Source organism: Lygodium microphyllum, chromosome 14, assembly GCF_053477565.2.
Source record: "Lygodium microphyllum isolate KBCC chromosome 14, Lygodium_microphyllum_v1.1.10, whole genome shotgun sequence".
Classification (NCBI taxonomy): Eukaryota; Viridiplantae; Streptophyta; class Polypodiopsida; order Schizaeales; family Lygodiaceae; genus Lygodium; species Lygodium microphyllum.
The window spans coordinates 36,216,859-36,240,612 of record NC_141148.1 but is presented as its reverse complement, the minus strand read 5'-3'; the positions used below and the strand labels follow the sequence as shown (position 1 = coordinate 36,240,612).

At 41.4% G+C, this 23,754-nt stretch overlaps 1 protein-coding gene across 1 annotated transcript; it reads right to left on the bottom strand.

Moving 5' to 3' along the window:
* Positions 1-16,985: 16,985 nt before the first annotated feature.
* On the bottom strand, positions 16,986-18,069 carry FDC1 (2Fe-2S ferredoxin-like superfamily protein). Its single transcript, XM_087692660.1, has one exon. The coding sequence runs from the start codon at positions 17,987-17,989 to the stop codon at positions 17,549-17,551; it is 441 nt and encodes a 146-aa protein (XP_087548786.1). The 5' UTR covers positions 17,990-18,069; the 3' UTR covers positions 16,986-17,548.
* Between the last annotated feature and the right edge of the window lie 5,685 nt (positions 18,070-23,754).

The window sequence follows — 23,754 nt, the reverse complement described above, 5'->3', positions numbered from 1 at the left end:
ACCGGTGAGCACCATTCTATATATTCAATGGGAAAGATTAGATCGGCCTTCCTTAAATGCATCAATTCCTTAAAAAGAGGCTCTCCCAACTCAAAAGGCATACGTCTAACCTTATCTCACTGGCTTACTACCTTCTTTCAATGGGATTGCATGCATAGCAATAGAGGGGGGAATCCCCTTTAGTTTGTCATAACTCCATGCAAATATATCCCTGAAATCTTGTAGGAGTACCATATAATCTACACACTCATCAGCAGATAACATAGTGCCAAGTTTAATGGGGCGAGGATCATTGGGAGTCCCAAGATCTAGCTCTATCACATCAGCATCACTAATCCTATCCTTTGCCTCTATTGGCTCATTTAAACATACTTGGTAAGCCTCCTCACTGGTAGAACCCTATTCAAAATCGCTAGAACTTGAGGTTCCAATAGCTGAGGTTCTCTCAAATGCCTCCCATTCTATAGTGGGAGGTAATGCCATTTTATCCAACATGTGCTCAAGGTATGTATCCAAAATTATTCTCTTTAATCCACATGCAAAAATCAGTCAGCCAGCTAGGATATCCACCAAGCAATTGGAATGTAATATCCATGAATGTCCTAGCAACAAACTGATAACTTGGCCTCCCATCAAATTGGGTAACACGAAAGTCGACGCACTCAATATTAGCAACTATCACATGCACTTGCACTACCCTTCCTTCTGATTACCTTAGCCTATCATCAGCCATTTTTAAAATCATCGTGACATCCCTTTGGATCGATAGACCTAGCCTCTCCAATAAATCCATACTCATAATGTTTACGAATGAGCCAAGGTTCACCACCTCATTTTCTATCAGGATTCCATCGACATATGCCTACCCTAGGGCAGTGCTTCTCTATATGATCCCACCATTAATTACCTACTTGATGGACACCAAAAGGTTCTATGATATAACACATTTGTAGGATTTTCTTGAACTCCTTACGACCACTCAATGAAAATTGGATTAATTGTAGCAGATTCACATCCAGTCTGACTTCATATAGTGTGTTTGTTAGGTCGAACTCATGGAATTTTGCTACTACTCTCTTCTCCATACCAACTACTCTTTTGGCTTATTAATAATCTTAATTCCCTCCTTTTCTTTTGATTTCCATTTTCTTTTGACCACAAGCTCCTCTAAAACCCCATCAATTTTAAGAGGACCCATCTAGGCATCCAATACCTTCTTATCATCCCTACTAGGTCTAGGGTTAACTTTGCTTGTATTAGAGTTATCTTTCTGATCCTCTTTCAATTTTTGACCCCTAATATTGTTAGGAGATAAACTCTCACTGATTAGCAAAGTTTCAACTAGACTTACCCCACTAGGCATTTCCTCAAGTGTGGCCTTACCCCTTTGCAAAATTTGCCTAGGGCCCTCTCCTTGAGTATTCTTGTTATTTGAATGATCATTCACAGGCCTAGGTTGCTAACTACTTTGCTAGAAAAAACTAATTCAACTCCAACATGTAGTCACTAAGTGACTAGACTTCTCGCATATATCGCATTTGACATTAGAACAATTACGAGGGAAATGCTGCCCACCACACCACTTAGAATTGAATCATGATGGGCCCACATCATCAAGCTTTCTAGTACCCATCAAATTTTGTTGGCATTTAAAAAAATTAACATCTACAATGATGTGGCGATATTGCTCAGTGATCATATCCGTATACTTTTTCATCATATCTTTTACTTCCTCTACAATGTTTGATGTAGAGGACTCATAACCAATGGCTTCAGGAGCGCCCCCCCCCCCCCCCACTAGGTTTCACAACTTGTTGGTATTTCTAATAGAATGAACCATTTTCAAACATTAGAAACCGATTTTAACCATAGGAAACCAATATGCATCATAAAACCATGAGGAAGTCCACTTATACATAAAATTGCATATGCACGCCTTGTAATTCGAAAACGGAGAGCCGCTGATGCAATTTTCTAGCCATTGACACTTCCTTGGTGCTTTCTTGATCTATATCTCACATTCCATTGTGAATCAGTGTCCGTTCCCCCTCATTCTCTTAGCCCATATGAATCACATTTATGGCAAGAGAGAAAGAGGAGAGAGAAATATTGAAACTTAATCTTGCTAAATACTACATCATTTCTCACAAGAATTAGAGTGTTGAAAAGTGAAAATTTGATGCATCCAATGTGCAGGAGGAAGGAGAGAATCATTACAAGTTGAAAATTGCAATTTTTTGAAGGATAGATGAGGCACAAAAAAAAAGGCACCCCCCCAAATGCCATTTCATTTCTTGGCTCTTTGAGCTCTTAAACATGATTAACTAATAATCCCCCCAAAACTATGTAGTTCCATTTTGGCTTTTCACACTTGCTTGAAGTGGTTTAGTCCCAGTTAAAGAGGCAAACAGTCTTGAAATTGCAATCCAATTGGATGGGTGGCTTTCTAACATCAAAATCTATTACCTGGCCTCCGTCACATGCTTTCTAGCTTCCAAATCAAGTAGCTACTTCATAAAGTCAAATCTTACGGCCATTAAATGGGGGGTCAAACAGACTCTGATTGACAAATGAATTCTTGTGTTGGATTCACAGCATCAAAATGCATCTAGGAAAACTCTAGCTCCTTGATTCACAACCATTTCACTTTGCACTAAAAATGCCTCTTTTATGGGTCTCGATGTCTTTTTGCAGTTAAATCCCAACTTTAAAATCCACTCTTACTATGGCTTCATCTTCATCAATATTTTTCTTTAGAGTAACAAGTTGGATCTTCAAGATTTTAAATTTGTTGATGTGCATAGTCATGGAGAAGCTATCTTCCACATCCAATTTGTAAAACTGCATAAGTAGTTTTACATTAGCTTTGGCTCCCGAATATTTTGTCAAGCTCATTTTTGTGCACAATAGATATGAGAATATTCAATGCATGGGGGGCTCATTTTTGTTGAAGGGAGATGGATTGCTACAGATGGAGAGCTCTTGAGAGCTGGTCTTCTTTTTCTTTGTCATCAAAGGTCTTCTTCCCATCTCAATCTCTCAAGCTACATGTGGTGATATCTATCTCTTCAGGATGCTTGGTTTGAAGCTCTCATTGGAGGTGCTAAGCAAGGGGCTTGCTTGAAGCTCACTTGAGGCCAACAAGCTGGGGGCCTGCTTCCAGTCACAAGCCGAGGGTTAGCTTCTTTGCCAAAAGCTCAGGGTCTACTTAAGCAAAGGGTTTTCTTATCTCTGACAGAGATAGAGAAGAGAAAGAAGAGGTGGCTTTTTGTGGCTTATGGAGTACATTATGTCTGATCGAATAGTACATGAGTCTATTTCTTCACAGATGTCACAAACGAATGCATTCCAGGAGGTATTGAAAAAATGTGCCTTGTGCTTGTTGCTCATGCTCCATCATGTTTTTTAGTCGAGTGTATAGTAAACTTATGGTAATACCTCCTTATCTCAAAATGTTTGATCTAGAGCAAATAGCCAAATTTAATGGCAAAGGTTTTCATGCATGGAAAGAAAAAACTATGTATCATCTCATGTGCAAGGACCTATGGGATTTGTTTGAAGATGATGCAGGAGATGTAGATGGTAGGAAAGAAGATGCGGAAATGTTTCTAACTGCATCTATTGTGCACTATTTTTCCAATTATGGTTCTAACTGCATAAGACAATGTATGCAAGGAAGAAGGAGAAAGCATCTAATCCTAACTAGCTCACTAGCTCAGCTACCTCTCATACCATGCTAACAAACATAGATCTAGAGCTAGATTAGCTATGGTGGACACAAATAGACACGGTACATGAGTGAGATGAGAGATTGTTACTCAAGTGAATTAGGTTCCAAGATTAATTAACCTGGACTCATAAACACATTCTTGAGTGACACAAAAAAATAGTATTATATTGCATTGAAATGAGAGCCAAGTACATGCTTTTATAGCCTTTGGGTAGTTCCATCTTCTCCACTATTCTTATGGGATTCTAAGCATCTCTTCCTAGAGCATACATCATTTGTCTATTTTCCAACACATCATTTGTTCTATCTTCCAACAAAAATTATCTCAATAGGGTCTTTGAGCTAATCAACCATGCCATCTCTGAATAATAATATGATGATATGTTGGATTCTTCTTTTTCTCTCTTTTCTATATGATCAAAACGTTTGGAGTATAAGTGGGACTTATGTGATGCAAGAGGAAAGCTATCTCTCTGACCAAAATTATCATATCCAATTAGCTAGTGTAAAACTTGTTTACTTCAACCTAAAGGATGGCATCACGCATGTGAGAAAGTTAGTGTACCTAAAGGAGACAGGGAAGAAACTTGACTTTACTAAAGATTGTGTGGTGGTTCATATCTATTGTGCACTAGAAATGTTTGAGGTGCGCTAGAACCATAATTGGAAAAATAGGCAACAAATAATTTTTTAAACAAAGAACCCTAAAGGTGGGATAAAAATATAATCACATAAAGAAATAACATGCTTAGTAATTAATAAAGGATCCATCAAAACAAGGACAAATCAAGGTAAACGTGCTTCATGACTTGCCTTACAAGGGATTTCAACCAATTGATAACAATTGAAGTCAACAAAGTCGCTATAATTGACCAAGCTCATAAATTCACGAGGATGTAGCACCAATTTAACCCTCCAAAGTAGTGTGCATATAAACCTACCAATAGTAATCAGAACCTAGCTCAAAAGGAACACAACCAAAAGAACTACAATCCAAACTAATTTTGGTTGGATCGTTGTTCATTCCTCCAAGCATAAAGGTACCATGAGAGTAGCATATATTTTCGTGCCCCAAAATCCTTACATGGAACATTAAAGTAGAAATAGCTTTTAAATAGAGACTTTGCCAAATTGCACATTGTTAGAAATTCATCAATACCTAGATGACATTACTTTAAGATATGATAGTTGTAACACATGCAAGAAGCAGGACACTCAACATCAAAGATTGACTACATATCAACACATTGACACATTTGGATCAAGAGCTTTAAAAGTTGCCTGCAAATCTATCTGCATTGTTCTCCTATCAAGCAATTCATCTTCAAAAGAGTGATGTTACTTCCAAAAATTGATGCCTTCATGGTTCAACATAAACATCTCCAAAATAACGAGAAGCTAGAGATGGGATGCCCAAGAAACAACTAGTAAATATCACTAAGGAAATAGGAAAATTTTATTAGAAGCATGTGTGCAAAAGTAAAAAGAATCAAGCATAGTTGTGTTACTTTATCTATGATTTTGGAACATTTCTCTTTCTTGTACTCCCTAGCAGGAATACAATTATGCACACTCATGTGCACAACAAAATGCAAAGCCGTCATGAACATTGATAGAGTCACAATCATTCCCAACACCTAGCATAGCATTCGTCTCTACTTCTCAATATTTTGCATTGTGATGTTATTACCACGTGATTTGTTTCAAAAGAACATTATCTAGAACGTTATATATATGCTTTGCAAGGCCTTGTAGCAACTACTACTAGGCTTCTTTTTGCTCACTATAACTTTTTCATCTTTCAACATACAAACTCGGGGGGAGTAGTAATAAGGGTAAACTACACACGTGCTTTGTCAACAACATGTCTTTTGTCATCTCACTTCTTAGTTCATCCAAGTAATAATTGGGTGTTGGGGGCATGTGCCAAGGATAAAGAGATAACATGCACATTTACCACACATATATTGCTATTAATGTGGCTAACATGGCAACTTGATGAAGCAAAACCTTCTATTGCCATGTGGTATTTACCCTAGCTACATGCATGTAGGCTTTTTAAGGTATGTACCTCTAAAGTTGGTCATGCTAAGCAACAAATAATGGGGGAACACATGAAGCTAATTCCAATCTTGGTACTATAAATGGTGGGCATGATTCAACAGTTGTTGAAGCTAAGCTGCAAGAGGAGCTAGCGCGCAACAACACAGCCAAGGGAGACTTGGTTACAAAGGGGTAGAGAATCATCAAAGCCCCTGTTGCATTCTTGATTATAAGGCTCCACTAAGGTATGAAAACTTCTTGTGATTGGACCTATACTTCTACTTCAGTGGTAAACCACCTATTGAAGATGAATTTGAAAGATGGTTTATACTGTAACAGTTCAAGTTTGTCAATAGAGGATTGTTCCTAATTAAGGTTGGATCAAACACAAGAACATGAGTGGATCTTGGGAAGTGAAGTCTAATACAAAGGAGAACTCATATATGCAATGCCATGGACTCCTGGGTTCTCGACTAAGGAAGTGCTTATGCATGAATGCCCAGTCTAGGTCTCCTTTCATGGGGGCTCCTAGACTAGCTAGATAGTGAACTAGTAGTATTGATAGAAGAACTTGGCAAAGTGTTTGTAATTATCTATTTTGGGTTCTTCTTATGGTGTTCTTTGGGGTAAGAAGATGGTCTATGTGTCATGGCACATACACAAGCCCATCCTTTATGGCGTATAAGTTTTCAACCCGCATGGTCTCAAACTCTTATTTGAGGTGAAGTTTTATCATTTCCTAGATGTTTGCTACCAATGCAAAGAGCATGTCGACTATGTTGAGGGCTACCCCAAAAAGGAGGCAGCACCCCTTTTAAAAAGGAGGAGAAGGTGAGAGAGAGTAAGCCTATTTCACCTCAAGTATAATTTAGCAAGGTGAAGAACCTTCCCAACTAGCATACAAGTGTCCCAAGTCAAAAGCCCAAGGATTAGAGAGGTGAGGAGATTTCACAACCATCCCAAAAGGGGTAGAAAGATCAAGCCAAAGCAACCGATGTGTAGGATAAGGAGAATAGCAACCCAAATTTGAAGCTAGCACCCCACTCCTCAAGGAAGAAGAACGCTATCAAATCAAGAAACTAGCTTGCCTCCCCTCGGTTGATTGTAACAAATATACCATGCTGAAGGTTGAAGATATTGAGTTTTTGGATGATGGCCTATATGTCTATGTGTCAAGCTACAAGAAAGCTCACCATGATGTCATGGAATGTTAGGGGCCTCTCTGACACAATAGAAAAAGGAAGTGTGATTCCATGTCATTGATAAATGCAAACCCAATGTCCTAGCATCAAACTATGACAAGAAGAAGCGAGAGGCTTTTGACCTGATGGCTATGAGTCCTTTGTGTGTGGATGTTAGAGAGGGATTGGAGCCACTATGATTCTCTACAAAAATTCACTTAAATCATCTATGAAGGAGGTAAGAACTGAAATGGCCATTGTTTATGTTAGCATCAAGCATGAGATGGAGGAGTTTGACATTTGGTTTGAAGATCTCTGTAGCATGAGCCAAGCTATGGGAAAGACTTGGGAAGGATTTGTCAAACCATAACACCATCCTTAATGGGGATTGCAACATAGCACTCTCCCACTCTATTAGATCTCATAGAGCTTCAACAATGTTGGTTTAGGAGCGACAAACCTAGCATATGCTTGAATGGAGCATCTGCTCCAAGCCATGATACTGATACGTAATGATGGAATGACACTGCAATTCACATGGCATACCAAGCTGGATGGCTCGATGTGTGGCATGCACCATGGCTAAAAAGAATGCACCTCAAACTAGGTAGATGGTGGTTAGAAAAAGGGCCATGACTGAGGGTGCTTCCACAAGTAGCCTCTTTAAATCACTCTCCAATTGTTGCAATGGCAACAATTAGTCCAAGCAACCATGGGCCTCCTCCCTTTAAGCTAGACACCACATTTCTATCTAGTGACCACCTAATGTAGGAGGTTCAGTAATACCAAAGCTCTACCTCCTTTAATTATAGTGGCCCACCTAAAAAGAGGGATGCCTATATCAATGAAGTCACTCACCGACTCATATTACGGTTGTTGTAAAGATGATAGAAAAAGAAATCTGGAATAGAATGTTGTCTATTGTAAGAACTCTATTTTGTTTGCTCTTACCATTAACCCCCCTCATGAAATTCTTAATAAGCTCTTGCAAGTCCTCAAAGACCACTTAGAGCTCATGGAGAATACTCGTCTAGAAGCTTAGAACTCAACTAAGAGGGAAGTGGGAGATGTTGGGTGATGTTCCCAATAATTTTTTCTATCAAGTAGTCAACACTAAGAGGCAGCAAGAGACAACTGTCAAGATTGTGCTGGAGATGGCAAAATCCCCAATCAAGATGATGAAATCACTAAGACCTTCAAGGTGTACCTCACTGCAATAGCTAGGATCCCCCCACTCAAGCAAAACTGAGGGGGAATAGCACATGACTTTTAAGATGATGAATTCTAGCAATAGTTGGGACCCCCCCTCAAGCACCCTAGGTCGAATTCTAGCAATAGCTAGGATCATGACCTAGGCTTAAAACATGACATTTTACTCATCAACATGGACTTTGACTAGGCTTACGACAAAATCAGTTGGAACTTCATCTTGATGATGCTAGAATTCATGGGGTTCAATAGCAGCTTCCAAACAATGGTGTGTACCCTTTTTTCTAACACCTCAATTGTTGAGAAACCACTTCTTGAGTTTACACACCTCATTTAGGGTTTCGCACTAACAACCCCAAAAAGGGTTGTGTCCACATTTTGGTCACTTTTTTAGTGGGAGCCCACACAGTGGTGTGCTACCCTAGACAACTTATGCCTATAAATAGGCAATCACTTTAGTCATTCTCACCTCCTCTTCAGTCATTCTTCACCACCTTTTTCAGTCACCACTTCCATTCTCTCCCCAGCCCCTTCCACTACCCTCACACCCCTATAGGAGGACATTGCGGTTCATGGCCCGTGGCTGCCTTCACCCTCCCTCTTCTGCTTCAGGTGCCATGTTCAATCATCAAGCCTTGCATTTGGAGCATCTTCCACCTAGCCTCACCATCATCTGCTTAGCGTCAGCACCCTTCTCCTTTAGGCTCCACCTTCACCTACATTTTTCAATCTAGAGGTATTCTCCTTGCCTGGTTTCATCATCTCCATCTTGGCATCAACATCCTAGCCTCTGGCAATAGCCTACACCACCTAGCATCATTGATTTCATAATTCTTCTATCAACGAGGCTCCTAGGATCTATATTTTTGCAGCCTGTTGGCTTCTCCTCCATCACTTGGCATCACTCCTCTATCACACAAAGGCTGCTCAAACCTATATTTTTGTAGCCTGGCTCATTCTCCATCATCTAGCATCATCATTACCCACCTAGCGTCAACATCATCTAGGCTACTCTCCATGTCTTTGACAACTCCGACGCTCTGCGATTTGTGTTTTGCTACCCAAGTCACTCTCTTGCATCAGAGGACTTGCAATTCACTCCCTCAACAACTAATGATCATATTTCACAGGTGTAATGGCATCAAAGGACTTTGTTTTGCTTCCTCAATAGTTGTCCTTCACCTTCTAGTGATTACTTTGATGGCCAACTACCCGAAGGACTGTGTTTCACTCCCTTCACTGTGTAGATTTTCCACATGTGCTACCACCTGATTCAGACGAGACAATGCAATTATCTTTTGAGCTTTGGCTCCATTGTATCATCTTTTCTTCGCATAGCATGATTCGGTGCATCATCACTGTGTTCTTCTTGTGTTTTTGTGTCTCTTCTCTCCAAGTGTTTGCCATACATGCTCTGGACTATTGCTTATTTTGACATGGTATCAAAGCATACATGTTATTTTTTACATGGTATCAGAGCATACTATTATTATTGACATAGTGTTAGAGTGCAGGAGCTCTGACAGCTAATTTAAGACCATGTTCATCAAAGAAGGCAAAGATAAGTTGCAAGTTTGGCATCATCTATCAATTCCCCCCTTCATTTCTGCTGCATCACCAAGAGACAAAGATACCTTTCTCTTCCTCTCCCACCCACCCTCCCTTTTATAAGTTGACACCCGGTACTATGACTTCTCCACAAGCAGATGGACAGACCACTGGGTGCTTCTCTTCTGGCATCACCGGAACCCCCACCAATGCTTGCCCCCATGGACCTTTGCTCCCTACGCTGCTAGAGTATATGCATCTACCCCACGCACTCGATGTGCCACCTCTCCCTTCTAGGCCACAAATTTTATTCTGCACTAGTTTTCAAATTTTAATGCTCAAGGAAATAAGATGCATCAGATGCACACTAAGCCCTTTCAAGCCATAAGAGGATCGACTGGTATCACGGCCTCCTCATAATTGCCACAATGCACTATGGAGGTTGCTTCTACTTCTTCTATGATTTCAATAATGCCACCTTGACAACCCGTGGTTTTGCAGTCTTCTCCCTAAGAGACGATGATTATTGGATACCGTCACCTCGGCAATATGCTCCTTTAGGAGATTGTAGCTATTTGACATCTTTTATTACTTTAGCTCCACATTCTACTTCACTAAGAGAATGATTGTTGCCCACCCTTGGCTTTGCATGAGCCTCACCTTTTCCCACCCTTGACTACTCAAGTTTGAGAGGCTACCTCTGGGCATTTGCACCCCAGATACCATCTTTCGCACGACCGATGGCACTTCCTTCGTTATCAGATGATTCGAAGTCCATGATCCATGAGTTTTTAGATTCCCTGTCCCTTTGAAAGGGGGATTCAGAGAGTGAATGTACTCTCTTTGCCCTCAGAGGCACCTTCTACTTGTTCAGCTTCAGAGGGGGCCCCTGCACTTCCACCCTCAGGGGGCACCTACTCATCATGAAGTTTGTCACCCACCATTTGCTCTTCTGGAATGGTTGTCCCTAAGCAGTCATGTCTCCTACTGATACCCAAGATTTCAAAGACCTAGATCGGGGCCTTGGAGGTTCAACCGTGACTTGGTGACAAGACCTTCAAATTCCTTCTAGCATGGAGTTATGGAGCTAGTGGCTTCTCTCTGGAGGTGGAGTCAAGTTCTATAGTTCATCCCGTCTACTATTCCTTACTACATGTTACCTTTCAAGTGAAAATCTTGGATCTCCTGATCCTCTAACTCTTCATCATATCTCTCTTTGCTTCTCTTTCTTCATCCCTTTTTGGGCTTGAGATGGGATCTTGAGAAACCACTTCTTCAGTTTGCACACTTCATTTAGGGTTTCGCGCTAATAGTCCCAAAAAGGGCTAGTGTCCACATTTTGGAAACTTTTTCAATGGGTGCGCACACAATGGTGCACCACCCTAGATAGCTTATGCCTATAAATAGGCAGTCACTTCATTCATTCTCACCTCTCTCTTCAATCATTCTTCACCACCTTCTTCCATCACCACTACTTCCCTTCTCTCCCTAGCCCCTTCCACTACCCTAACAGCCCTTCAAGAGGACATTGCGGTTCGTGGATTGTGGTTGCCTTCACCCTTATTCTTCTGCTTCAAATGCCATGTTCCATTATCAAGCCTTGCATTTGGAGCATCTTCCACCCAGCCTCACCATCATCTACTTGACATTAGCACCCTTCTTCTTCAAGCTCCACCTTCACCTGCATTTTTCAATCTAGAGGCCTTCTCCTTGCATGCCATCATCATCTCCAGCTTGGCGTTAGCACCCTAGCCTCTAGCCATAGTCTACACCACCTAGCATCGATGATTTCATCATTCATCTATCACAAGGGGTACTAGGACTTGTGTTTTTGCAGCTTGGCTTCTCCTCCATCACCTAGCGTCACTCGTCTGTCATAAAGGCTACTAGGACCTGCGTTTTTGCAACCTGGCTCATCAACCATCATCTAGCATTATCATTATCCACCTAGCGTCAGCATCTGGGCTACTCTCCCTACGTTTGACAACTCCGACACATTGGGATTTGCATTTTGTTGCCCAAGTCATTCTCTAATATTAGAGGATTGTGGTTCACTCCCTCAATAGTTGATCATCTTTCACAACTCTGACGACATCATAGGACTATGGTGCACTCCCTCAACATCTATCATTCACCTTCTAGTGGTTACTTCAATAGTCCACTGCCTAGAGGTCTATGTTTCGCTCCCTTCACTGTGCAAATTTCCCACAGGTGTTGCTGCTTGATTCAAATAAGACAATGTTGTTATCTTTTGAGCTTCATCTCCATTGTATTAGATTTTCTTCTCATAGCATGATTTAGTGCATCATCACCGTGTTCTTCTGGTATTTCTAAGTTTCTCTTCTCTCTTAGTGTTTGCCATACATGCCCTATGTTACTCCTCACAAACCCTACTCTCTCTGCACTGTCGCTTATTTTGACATTGTATCAGAGCATACCTATTATTTTTTTACATCAACAAGTGTTTTCATCAACAATCATCCCTCCATTTGTGCAGTGATGAGGTCAATGTGGCAAGGCTACCCTCTCGCCTCCCTACTTTTTTGCCATTGTAACTAACCCTCTCCTCAAAAGGGTAGAGAAGAAGGTACAAGAGGGAGCCAAAAAAAGGGCTACCAATGCCCAATGGGGAACAATTCTCCCAATTTTTTGGCAACAACAATGCCAACACCATAAAGGCTTATAAAAGATTGGTAAATACACTGCTTAACATATATGATGAGTTCTCTTCTTTCTTAGGGTCATCGATTAATCAAAGGAAGACCAAGCTGGTATACTTAAGTTTTAGAGAGAAGTCCCCCCTAGCTAGATAGATTAGGCTTCAAGTAAATTGAGCATGGGACCATCTTTAGGTACCTAGGCTCCCCCCTAGGTGTCGCAATAATAAGGAAACAAAAATTTGAGTAGCTTTATCAAAGATTTGAGAAGAAAGTTCACAGCTTTGCAAGTTGAGTTGCTTCCTTTTGGAGAAATCCATGGCCATCAAATCCTTTTACATGGCTTCACTAGCTTATTTGGCTACATCTTGGGTTTCCTCCCAATCGGTGTGGAGCAAAGTCGAGCAACTACTCCACACCTTCTTATGGGCTAAGGACTCAAGAGGCTAGCATCCCACCTCATGGAATATCAATTGACAAGGAAGGGGTCCTAGGCCTTCAAAGTCCTTAAACAATTCCTCATGATAAATTGATCCTATCTCACATCAGATCGCTAGATGAGCCTCAACCATGGGCTACGCTCACTAAAAGCTAGCCCCAATCCCTTTTGGCACTCCACAAGGTGGGCAATAGGATTAATCGATTGGAGGATATTCTATTGCGCAAACTCTCTCTTTAGAGCAAATAGCACAACATATGCATCGATCTTTGTTTGTAGTGACTCAAGAAGACGAGGTGGTTCAAGAGATGGTCAACTACTACTATCCCTTCATGCACCGTCAACCCTCGTCTTCCACTTTGAGATGGTGCATAAAAGTGTTCCTACCAAAATCCCCACCTTTTGATGGCGCTGTCAAAGTTTCACGAAAACCAAGACAACCTCCAACACAAGGTACTCATCGTAGGAGCAACCCCATATAGACCAATGCAAAAAACATCCCTTGGTCACTTTAATTGGAATGTACAAAATGTGGAGACAATGTTCCCATTATACAATTTTCAAGAGACATTTATCAAAAGATCAAGGTTAATTAGGAGCAATGGCTGTATACTGCAAGTCTCCTTGCAAAAAATAGTACAATAGATTATGCCCATGAAAAGTACAAGCAACTTTCATTTTGACTTATAGTCAGACTGCGTGGGGATTGGACTAGGAACACAAGAAACCTTTAGGGAAGACCAATTACCAGACCACAACACCAATCGCCAAGGTAGGAGTGAGTTCCACCATCGTAATTTTGCTATGGGTAACAATCTTGTAGCCTTACCACTAGATGGAGCAAGAATGGCTCAAGATGTTGGTGATTCACCTATGTAATCAAGCTAAGTATGGACAGATTAAGCTACGACTACAAAGCAAGCCCACAAGCACAACCCAGATGATAGCTGACAGCCCCCTCTCCATTGGCCCAAAAAGTTGCTCATTCATGCTCCTTAAGCAAAAGCCCAATTCAGCTCCACTAGAAGAAATCAATATGAGCTACGAGCACAACTGAGCCCATATTTCATCACAAAAGCTATTTTATTTGCCATAGGTATGCCTGTTAATGCAGTTCCCATTCTGAATCCAAGGAATTGTAAGCACCGGGAAGCCTGCAGTCTTTGCTTACAATAACCCCTGATGGGCAACTGTCTGTTGAAGCAGGATCTCCTTCTCCTGGACCTGCATTTCCCTTGGCTGTGTCTTTCCCACATGTCTTGCCCTGGCACATACAAGAACCTCCTGCTGGCATGCCAAACCATGAAGAGCACAGAAGCTGTGCACTCACGCTGGCTGCGATGAGATCGTATACAAGAAAGGATGTTTTGAGTATGCAAACAAATAAACTCCAGCTGCGTAAAGGCACTTGGCCTTCACCCAAAAATCTGCCCCATATGTTGCTGCCCTGTACATATGCTGGCACATGACTGCCCATAAGAAATGGGTCAATGATGCTGTCCCAAATACATGAAATGCTACCTCAGCTGGTCCTGTCACATACCTTATTCGCATAGAACGGGATGTTACCATGCAGAGCATACCACATGGTACACATGACACATTAATACTTCAGAAAGCTGAAGCCAGGTGGAAATTCACCTGCAAGATATTTTGAGTAACCCTCCAGAGGTACACAAAAAGCATTGGCTGTGTTCCTCAAACTTGTTTCATCTTTCTCCAGCTCAGTCCTGCAGGACTGCCTAAACATGATTCTCAAGCAGATGAATATATCCAACCATCGTATCTCCACCAGAAGGTGAAAGAAGACCCACTGGCACCAACACCAAAAAAAACCCAGAAAACCAAAAAGCAAAAGAGGTATTTCTAGTACTTATTATTATTCCTAATATTACACAGGTAATGTGCATGGAGAACTTGTAAATTTTATCTAGCTAACATACATTCAACTGTAAGTTTACATGTTTGTTAACTGATCAGTCTGATGGTATAAAGCAATGGATACTCATAAACATCCAAGTAAACCTGCACACTTGAAAAGTGTAACACTTTGGATGCTTCCTTCATAAAATAACTGTTCTCCTTTTCACTGCACAAGAAGATCTCCCAATGATCTAGTCTTCATGAGAAAATCTTGCTCAATAACTGCACATCTTCAGCATGAACCGAGTGTTGAAAGCAATTACAAAGAGAAGATAAACTTGATCTATAGAGATGACCATACACATTAATCCTTGTACAGCATTGGTGATGAGTAATCTGGAATCTCAACCTAATTCCTTCTCTTCTCCCTCCATCCCTTTCTGCTCCTCTTCAGTAATTATGCCCATTTCTCTATTTTCTGCTTCCTGTCACCATCAATGTTCCCTGTCCCCATCTGCTACACCAATCATCTGGAGTCTCGACCCTATTCTTGCTCCTCTTCTCTGACTGCGTGTGCAGCCAAGTCAGGAGCCTTGGAAAACATTAAGTTGGCTCAGAGGGTACATTGTGCTACATCTTATAGTGCCCCTTAAAAGCATCAGATTATGCTGGATTTTTTCTTCTGAACTTATATACTTCTCGTTGGATCATTTCCTTTCGAGTGCATTTTCAAGCATAGTCCAATGTCAGGTATGCCCTGTTTCAGCATTCACTGTCAAGTCATAACAGCAGTTTTCCTTGGTCCACTAAGGTATACTGCACAGCCTTCTCAGACTTGATATAATTCACACCAATTATCTCCATAAGAGATCCAGGCAGCCAAAACTTTCACCAATGGCTGAAGCCCCTCTCCTATTCAGTCGAGTAACTGAAGTCCCTTTTAATTGAGCGGTTAAAGCCCCTGTTGTGCATACCATCAACTTCAGCAGCCCGAGGTTTATGCCACGTGGTGACTAATGTTCTTCCCTGTGTGACAACTATGAGAACCTACAACAGCACTTTGAATGGCCTTTTTCTCCACCTTTCAGGTTCTTGGCAGTATGTGCCCATGACAGCCCTCTTGTGATAGTACTAGTACCTCAACTTCACAAGTCCAAGATTTGATAGATGCACCATTTTGCAAGTCAGGTTTATGGGGCCCCTATGGTGTTACATTGACCCTCCCCGACTTGGTTCTCTCTCATCATGCTTGGAAAATATGGCTCTGATCCCCGATACTAGCAAATAGCACTCTCTAGTACCTCCCATTCCTAGAGAGCATAAAATTCTTGTGGGGCTAGAAGCTTGCTTCTAAAACTAATCCTGTGTGCGATGATGGAAAATTGAAAGTTGCATTGTCACCACAATCGTAACAGGGGAAATGCCTCTCCCTGACTAAGTTGTGCATTGCAAGAAAGAGTTTCTTGGATGATGAGGTAGGTAGCCTGCCACATCCTTGCACTAGGCACTTGGCTTGCCAACATGGGTCACTCCAACAGTGTTGACTTTGTGGAGTATCATCTAAGACACCACCACAATGCCTATGGGATTGCCTTGCAAATCAAAAGATTTGGCTCTGCACGTATCGAGTTCACTTTCAAGGAACTACAATATGTCCATACCTTAATATGGCAAGCCATGAACTCAAGTAATGTATTGAGCTGTGATGATATCTATCTTCTCAGGTTACAATGGCACTGTCAATCCTATTCCCACACTAGAGTTTCCACCCCAAATTATCAGCCCCTCCAGAGTGTGAGATAATTGGCAGCCTCACTGCCTCGTGTTTACGAACAGCTCAATAATGATCATATTGGCCCATGCCACCAACAACATTTGACAACGTATGTGGCTTAAGCTTATTCACCCACAAATGGAATGAAGAGGTCACATGGATCTCCTGATTCAACAGCAACCCGCCAATGAGCTTGTAGGGATGTCTGCTCAGCTGGTTCTTTTCTCACAAAGGGACTATGGTCAGGCTCAGTGCCAATACGCACCCCATCCTCACCCCACAGGGTGGCCAGCCATGCGCACAGTTATCTTGTTGTCATTTGTATATTTTTCCCTTTGCAAGCCTTGACGTTTTGCACTGAACTTTTTACTGTAACTATAAAAGAATAATTTCACAAAGTCCTGTACACTTTGAGTAAAATTGTGAGCAAGAGTATGTGGACATGTACATCAAACACTAAATACCGATTTTGCATCAAACCTGAACAAAAGTGATACAAGCTGTGAGGTCAAGGGAGTAGGCCTCACAAACAAACAAAATATGGTAAAATATGGTCAAAGGATAACAAATATGAATCAGAAAGATACACAAGAAGCTTTCGAAAATTTCCCTCTATAATTCTCGCATAGTGAACTACTGCAGTATCATGAGGAAAAACAAAAAAAGATAGCCGCCACATTGGAAAATATCTTGTGATATATCAAACAAACACACTTTCAGGTGAAGATTCTGTCAAACTTAAGACATATCCAAAAGGAAGGTGGGTGTGTGACTCGAAAGAAGTAACCTAGACATTGATACACTAACCTAACAATAGAGTAACTTTGCAACGGATAGGACATTAAAGACACAGATGTCTCGAAAACCATGAGCAAGTGTGCACAACAGAGATATGCAGCTGCAGGAATTAATTGTGCCAAACATACACTGTGCAGACAGCAACATCTCTGTCCTGCTGTACACATTACAAGGGCAATAAAGAACTTCCCTCTATTACAAGGGCGATAAAGAACTTCCCTCTCTCTTCTAGTCACGGGGTGCGTAAGACAGCTCGAGATGCTGCACCAGTATGGCTGACCCGGCTGTACTCTCTCGGAAGGGACCTCAATGCTGTGCAGTGACCAGCTGCAAAGCCAGAAGCTCCTCTTCCGGAATTGTCTGAATCCTGCAATCTGATTTGGGGTTCGCGACGCACAGCAGTGCATACCCCTTCTCGACAACGTCGTCACTAAGCATGCCACCGGACTGGTCCACGGATCCGGAGACCAGCTTCGCGGGGCAGGTCATGCAGACCCCAAGCCGGCAGTCGTAAGGCACATCGAGGCCAGCATCAATCGCCTTGTCGAGCACGGACTCATCTTCCTCTACCTCCAGGACATGGATGCTGCCCTTGTGCTCGATCTCCACCTTGTAGGAGCTGCAGGGCAGGCGATGGGGGGGAGGCCGGGCTTGGGAGAAGCCAAAATGGGAGATGGAGGACGAATAGGGGGAGCTGCGAGCCAACAGAGATGAAGCGGGTGATGTTACAGACAGGGCCAGCGCCATCCTGAGTCGCGCCGACTCCCAACTAGCAGTCTGATAAGAGAGGACCGATAAATGTTATTATTGTTGTTATTTCTGAAACTCGACCGAATGTGCGGTTAGAACATCCCAATGTGTGCATCATGTGTATACTCTCGTAGGCCATGTTAAAGGGGTTTCACACGGTGAGCTTGAAACTACATGTCCACCACCAGCAGAGTTTGTGGATGAATGTTCTCGTGCAAGCAAAAAATATTGGATGTCAAAGGTCGATCGTAGAGTACACTCAAGCTTAAAGAAGAGCATGACGGATATGTTCTATATCTGCCCTGCTAACACTTCCCATCCATTTGAAACAGGGCCGTGAGAAGGCACTCTTAGGTCGATTCACGGCAACTTTGCACCACTGCATGTGGCATTGCAAAGGAAGCACATGGCCATTTCGGCTTTCTGGTGCCAATCAGATTATAATTGCTCTCCCACTCCTCATTCAAGCACATGAGACATTTTACACACACACACTCTCTCTCTCTCCATTTTTACACATATGCATGTATTTTGTTTGATTTTTTTTGGCATGCTAACTATTTAAAAATTAACATAAATATGTTTGGGGGGGTCAACTATCCAAACCTAACAATGATAAATATTATAATAAAATAAACATGAAAAAGCATGTGGCCACTAAGTTGATACCATTAATATCTAAAAGTAAAAGTTTACTTATTAAGAAAAACCAAAAATCACACTAAAGTATTGCAAATATAATACTCTTAAGTTCATTTGGGCCTTCTAATTATTGCAATGAGGACCATGTCCCTTGCTAATTCAAGTGAAGTATTTAATGTTTAGTTGTCCTTACTGTAATATATTAAATAAATTAAAGGGAAATTTTGTTTCCGCTCTCATGGCGGCGCATGTGCTGTGCTGGACGTTGCGAAAGCTACGTGTATCGATTTGGAATGGGGGGGGGGGGGGTAGCAAGCTCCTCGCTGGAGCTTACTCAGGGCCCTCTCCATGCTTACTGACAGGCAAGGGGGGGGAGGATTCCCTCCCCTCCCCTATATAAAGAGGAGAGGGCCGTAGTTGTGGAGGAGGAAGGAGGCGGTGATAATCGGGAGCTGTCGTTTGAGAAAAGGAGGAAGCCAGGGTGCTGCCAGGCCAAGGAAGGGGTGGGAAGGCGACAGAAAGAAATGACTACGCCAGGCCATGCTTTGATGCCAGGAGGCATATTCCACGGTGGATTCCGTGAGGTTTTACGGTGGATTCCGTAAACTTAGATGGCCGGGGCTCATACACAAAGAGGATTCTTTGTGCGAGAAGTTGATGGGGACGCCTGTCCTTTTCGGGCGTTTTATTAATTTAGTGTGTACATGGGTGATTCCATAGTGGGTGATTCCGCAAAATGCATATTAAATTAATAAACGTTTATGAGTTTAGAGTGCGCACTCGTAATAAATTAAGGTTAGGATTTATTTCTAACCAGTTGATTTATTTATGTAGCTGAAGACTGCTAGGTATTCACTTTTGTCGGTTTAATTGTATTATTTTACTAACGATTGTGAATGCTTCAGTTGATGTGTAGAGATAGCAGCAGTGGCGGAGGAAAGCATTGGAGTTTAGCGAGTATTCGATCTTTGGACTATATTTTGATAGGCGCCACGCCTATATTTTGTTATGTCTATTGAGACATTGATTATGGATTATTATTTTGTATGCGCCTATGCGCACGGATATGTTATTTCTATTTGGACATTGAGATTGGGCGTGCCAGACTCTATGGGCACCGTCCATTAGCTTTATTTTCCTATTTTTGTAGAAAGCAAACTCAAAAGCTAAAAGCTTGTCATATTTTTGTAATTGGGCTATTATTGAGCATGAAGATTGGAAATATACATTAAATACATGCTTTGTGAAGCGCTCACACAAGGCATGGGGGAGATTGAACCCAATTTGTCTCTTGCCTCTTGTCGTGCATGTTTTTACATTGTTTTTTGTGCAAAAAGATAGAGTTCATTGTTCTTAGGGACCTTCAGGGATTCACTACGTGAGCTATCTACGACCGATCTGCGCACCAGTGGTATCAGAGCGGAGCAGAGATCAAGAGCTTCCAATCGCTACCAATCTCGGGCGAAGGCGGAGCTCCAGGAACAAACGGGCTCTACAGTCAATCTCGTCGCGAACCGTCGATACAGGCAGACTTCTGGCGATCAAGAACCCCTGTTTCCACTGTCAGATCGCGAAGGACCAGGCTCTGCAGGCGGAGGACCACTCCTACATCCTCACATACAAGTCGTGAAAAACAGTGAGAAAAATTCTTAATCTTCTTAATCAAAAGCTTAATTATAAAGCTTTATAAGCTTAAAGGAAGCTTAGGGCTTCAAAATCTCACCTCGGCGTATCAGAAGAGGCCTCCGAATTTTCCGCGCGGCCAAAAAACGGCCCCCCTCCCCCACGAAAATTTGACGCCGCTTGCTAGTCCTCCATTAAGCTTATTAAAGCTTAAGCTTAATCACTTAACCTTAAGTTATTAAGCTCTCTACAAGTCTGACAAGACACATAAGTTGATATACTCCAGGTCCCGCACTTCTGAAGTCAAGTTCAGCAAGTCAATTGAAATCAAGTCCTGTAAGTTCTGCAAGTCGGCCTAAGTTCAGCAAGTCAACAACTCTGCAAGTCTGCTAAGTCTGTAACTCTGCAAGTCAGACTAAATCAGAACTGACTAGTGCTTAAAACTCCTAGAAGACTTGTTCCTATGCAAAAACTCTGAACTGGAAAGTTGTTCGCAGCAAGCTGTTCTACCTATCTACAAGTTCATTGAAGTACTTTCAGCAAACGAATGCAGAAATATTGCAGATTTTTTGAAAATAGACAAAGAAATACCCAAAAATAGATAGCCTTGTAACCCCGAATTTGAGCTACGCTCATCCCACTAACCTGATTTTGAGTGAGAAAGGTTTATTGGGTTTTACAGGATAACTACCCCACATATGGATGATCCTATGACTGAAGACGACCTACCTGAGCCTACCATGGAACAAAAGCTGGATCTAATCATGTTACAATTGGAAGAAGAGCGAAGGGCTAGGCAAGCATTGCAAGCGCAATTGACAAAACTTCAAAGAGCGTCCACCGACAAAGAGGAACCACAAGCTGAAGATTTGATTCGACGTACCATCGACGCCACTCTTGAAGCACAAACCATTCGCAAGGAATCCAAGATAAGTAAACGAAGTTTCAAGTTTCGCACTTTCAATGGCATACGAGAAGGAAAGACTGTTTTATCATTCATTAGCCAGTTTGATGACTATTTCCATGAGGAAACTTATCCCGAAAAAGATAAAATCAAGTGTGTTACTAATCATCTGATAGACAGAGCATCACTTTGGTGGACTGTAGTCCGCAAGAGCATAGAATGTCCTGCTACTTGGGAAGATTTCAAGAAGAAGTTCATGCAAAATTTCCTTCCACCGCAATTTCATGAGAAGGCTATCAAGCAATGGGATTTACTTCAACAACGAGATCGTGAGCCTATTCCACAGTATACAGAGCGTTTTTGGAATGCACTCCTACAGCTACGCATGCTTGAAGACGTACCAGAGACGACGCATAAGCGGAAGTATATGTCTGGACTTCTTGGACATTACTACGCTGAAGTGAACATGTTCAAGCCTGCTACCCTTGAAGACGCCATCTCACTAGCTCATGACACTGAAGATAAGTTACGCGGAAGAGATAGACGACCACATCAATTCCAAGCCAACGGTAATTATGGATCTAAACAATTCAATTCCAATTTTAGAAGGTTTAATCCAGGTCGTTTCTCATCACCATCTTTCCGCAAGAATTGGGCTAAACCACCTGCATTACCATCCACTGCCAATCCAAATCCAAAGCCTATTCCACAAGCAAATCCAAATGTACCCAGACTTCCAGCCATTGCAAATAATGTAACCAAAGCCAAGCCAATAGTATGCTACAAGTGTCACCAGCCAGGGCATCTCGCAGCAAATTGTCATTCAAAGAAGCCACCAGCACATATCAACTATCTTGGAGCCATGGACGAAGACGAGCATGAGGATATGCCAGATTTTATTGAAGATGAGGATGATACTACTACTACTTCCGACACTTTACCAGGTATGCCTACTCCACATTCATTGTTAACTATGAAATGTATGGTGCATGGAAAAGAAAGAACTATATTGCATGATGACGGTAGTACCCATGACTTTATTTCAGCAAAATTGGTAAAGGAATTAAAATTGCATACTGTACCTACGCATTATCGCATAAAAGCTGCATTTTTAGGCACTAGGTACAATGGCACACAAGAAGTTCAAGATTTAGAAATTCAAATTGGTTCATATATTGAAAGAAGAAATTTCTTAGTTGTCCCATTACAGTCAAGCGACATTATTCTAGGAATGCCATGGAGACACCAGCATAATCCAAATATAGATTATTCTACGCACACAATGAATATTAATTTTCAAGGAAAATCTATTACATTATATGGTATGCATGCATCTCATATTTTTCCACTGCTTTCGCATACTCAAGCAAAACGTGCATTACGCAAGAATACTAAATCATATCTCATTTGGGTGAATGAATTGCACGCAAAGGAAAATCATATGCACCCTAGGCATAAGGAATTTCTTGCATATTTTAAGGACTGTTTTGCAGAAGACCTACCACCAGGTTTACCACCTTCATGACCAGAAGACCATAAGATTGATTTAATTCCTGGCACACAACCACCTTGCAAAGCACCATATAGGCACAATCAAATAGAGCAAAAAGAAATCCAGAGTCAAGTTGAAGAATTACTAAATAGAGGCTTAATTCGACCTAGCAGTTCCCCATTCGGTGCACCTGTGCTCTTAGTCAAGAAAAATAATAATACCTATCGTATGTGTATTGACTACTGAGCATTAAATAAGATCACTGTAAAGAATAGGTATCCTATACCTAGAGTTGATGACCTTATGGACAAACTGCAAGGATCTTCTATATTTAGTAAAATTGACCTTAAGTCTGGATATCATCAGGTGAGGCTAGATAGAACTGACATATTTAAGACTGCATTCAGAACACAATTTGGCCATTACGAATTCTTAGTCATGCCATTCGGATTAACTAATGCACCTGCTACTTTCAGTAGAATGATGAACCGTATCTTTCTGAAATATCAGTATTGTGTGATTGTTTTCTTTGATGATATTTTGGTGTTCAGTCAAAGTGAAAAAGAGCATTATCAGCATTTATCATTAGTTTTTCAATTACTGAAAGAAAATCAATTGTTTGCAAATCCTGAAAAGAGTGAATTCTTTACGACAGAAATAGAATATTTAGGTCATATTGTATCAAAAGAAGGAATTAAAGTTGATCCTAAGAAAATTGATGCAATATTGCATTGGCCTGTTCCTAAAAATGTACATGAATTATGCTCATTCCTTGGTCTTGCTAGTTTCTATAGGAAGTTTGTACGTAATTTTTCATTACTTGCTTTACCATTAACCAAACTTCTTAAGAAAGGAATTGTTTATCAATGGACTGAAACTCAGCAGAAATCCTTTGACTTACTTAAACATGCATTAACCAATGCCCCTGTTCTACAATTGCCTGACTTTAACAGACCATTCTTTCTAGTTGTGACCGATGCTAGCGGATCAGGAATAGGAGCTGTACTAATGCAAGACAACCATCCAATAGCATATTCTAGTTCTAAGCTGAAACCCTCTGAACTCAAATATTCCACTTATGACAAAGAACTATTAGCAGTT